The 1884-nt window shown below is 37.5% G+C and overlaps 1 protein-coding gene across 1 annotated transcript in view; it reads right to left on the bottom strand.

Moving 5' to 3' along the window:
• The window catches only part of LOC107101993 (butyrophilin subfamily 2 member A2-like), a 29422-nt gene extending 27763 nt beyond the window's left edge, over nt 1-1659 (bottom strand). The window contains exon 1 of the mRNA XM_015401101.1: nt 1481-1659. Within this exon, the coding sequence (XP_015256587.1) occupies nt 1481-1544 (64 nt within the window). The 5' untranslated portion in view covers nt 1545-1659. The remainder of the gene's footprint in view (nt 1-1480) is intronic.
• Nucleotides 1660-1884: the final 225 nt, after the last annotated feature.

The following is a 1884-nucleotide window of genomic DNA, read 5'->3' as shown; positions in this document are numbered from 1 at the left end:
GATCCAGTTCATGATTTTGTGTGTCAACATCTTTAATAAACTCTGTTAAACTTTTACCCAGCCTCCGTTGTGTTCTGCATGTGGGTTTGATATAAAACCAATCATGACATTTATATAGTGCCAATTCACAACACATGTCATCTCAAAGCATCTATAGTGCATTGTACTGGTACAGGAAAACCAGTTAATTGCATCGACTTATTGAACTGAAGGCAATCCCTGACACTAAGCATGTTTGTAGCGACAATCTTAGAATATATTCAAACTCTTTCCAACTGACCACAACTCCCCTCCACTGCCACATTTTGACTGAACACTTAGGCTGTTTAAATGCCAGTTGAAGTGTGCGGGCGATCTGAACCACTACTTGAAGTGGTTACGTGGTATGACAGGGTAGCAAGGGTTGAGACGTTAGCAAACACTTCCTGTTCTACTCTGACTTATGCATTATACACAGATAAAAAAAATCTTCACTGCTCTGAAAAAGCAACAAACAAACAAAAACACACACACACAAAAAAAAACAATCTTCCTTCTACTTTGCAATTTTGGCCTTATTTCTAAGAATTTATCACTGCTCATGTCTCAAGGACAGGGGTGTGATATAAAGAAAAATACACAGATCACAGAGAACCTACAAAATTGCCTTATAATGCCATGGCAGTCCAGACCTAAATTTCAATATCTTAACTAAAATGTTGAAATATTCAAATAGATAGAAACAACAACTATGAGATAGAAGTACAGTATTCAAAGATCTATGTACCTTTTATCCAAAAATTAAACAGTATGGAATTAAATAATTGCTTTGGATATAATTTAGGGATTCCTTTTGGTAGAATTTAAAGAATGTTTTACATCACGTCTTGTGAGTTGGAAGAAATACAATCTTAAGTTAAACAAAAGGATTTTTTACACTTGGAAGAGGATGATCAGCCACATATAGTTTATTAAGTACTGAGAGCAGGGAAAGCCATACTGCTGAGGGTGAACCATAAGTGTAGAGTACAAAGCGCAGACATTGAGCTACGAGCACGGAAAGACACATTTCTGCACAAGCACCTCTTGAAGAGTGGAGTGGTCAAAGTTCAGCGTGCAGTAATGGACCTTTCCAGCTTATTTTAACCCCTGCTGCTGCTGCCATGGTGCATCGGTCGTAATATAGAATGTGCACCGCTACACGCCAGGTAGGCGGCATGACCAAACAGTTCACAGCAGCACGACTGATGCTGCTTAGCAGATTACGGCACAATGATGAATTTTAAACACCTGACGGACCACCCACTAATATTTTTATTNAACGTCTTACTTCCGCTATTTGTGTAGTAAACACGCGCATCCTGCTGCTGCACACATGAAACTCTAGACATGACATCGTCCAAACTGATTACTTATTTAAAGCCAATAGATAATAATAATAAAAATCTGATATTTATAATTAAAAAAGCAATTATAAAACAGAGCGTTTAATTTTTCTTACCATCACCAAACGTTTTTCCAATAAAAGTCAGCAAGCAAAGAGACAAAAGAACAAGAAGCTCCATGGCTGCTGTAAAGGAAATCTAACTAACACCTAGATCTCTATAAACGGTGGTGTAGCCACTCCTCAGACTGACTGAGTCATCTACAACTCTTTCACTTTCGGCTTCCGACGAGCAATAAAAGGAATACTTCCGGCTCAAAGTGAATATCATTAACAGGATATTTCACAAACAAAGCTCAAACCGTTGCATCATTAACAACCTATGCATCACACAATGAACATCTTTCATTTTTTAGAAGGCAGCAGATTGATGCAAGTGACAGCAGTTACAGGACCTCTTTAAACTTTCATTCCCAGTCTTTTTTAAGATAATACATAATTTTCCTTTAATTACACAATGA

Source organism: Cyprinodon variegatus, unplaced genomic scaffold (assembly GCF_000732505.1).
Source record: "Cyprinodon variegatus isolate N-32 unplaced genomic scaffold, C_variegatus-1.0 Scaffold1184, whole genome shotgun sequence".
NCBI lineage: Eukaryota > Metazoa > Chordata > Actinopteri > Cyprinodontiformes > Cyprinodontidae > Cyprinodon > Cyprinodon variegatus.
This window is presented reverse-complemented; position numbering and strand designations above follow the sequence as displayed.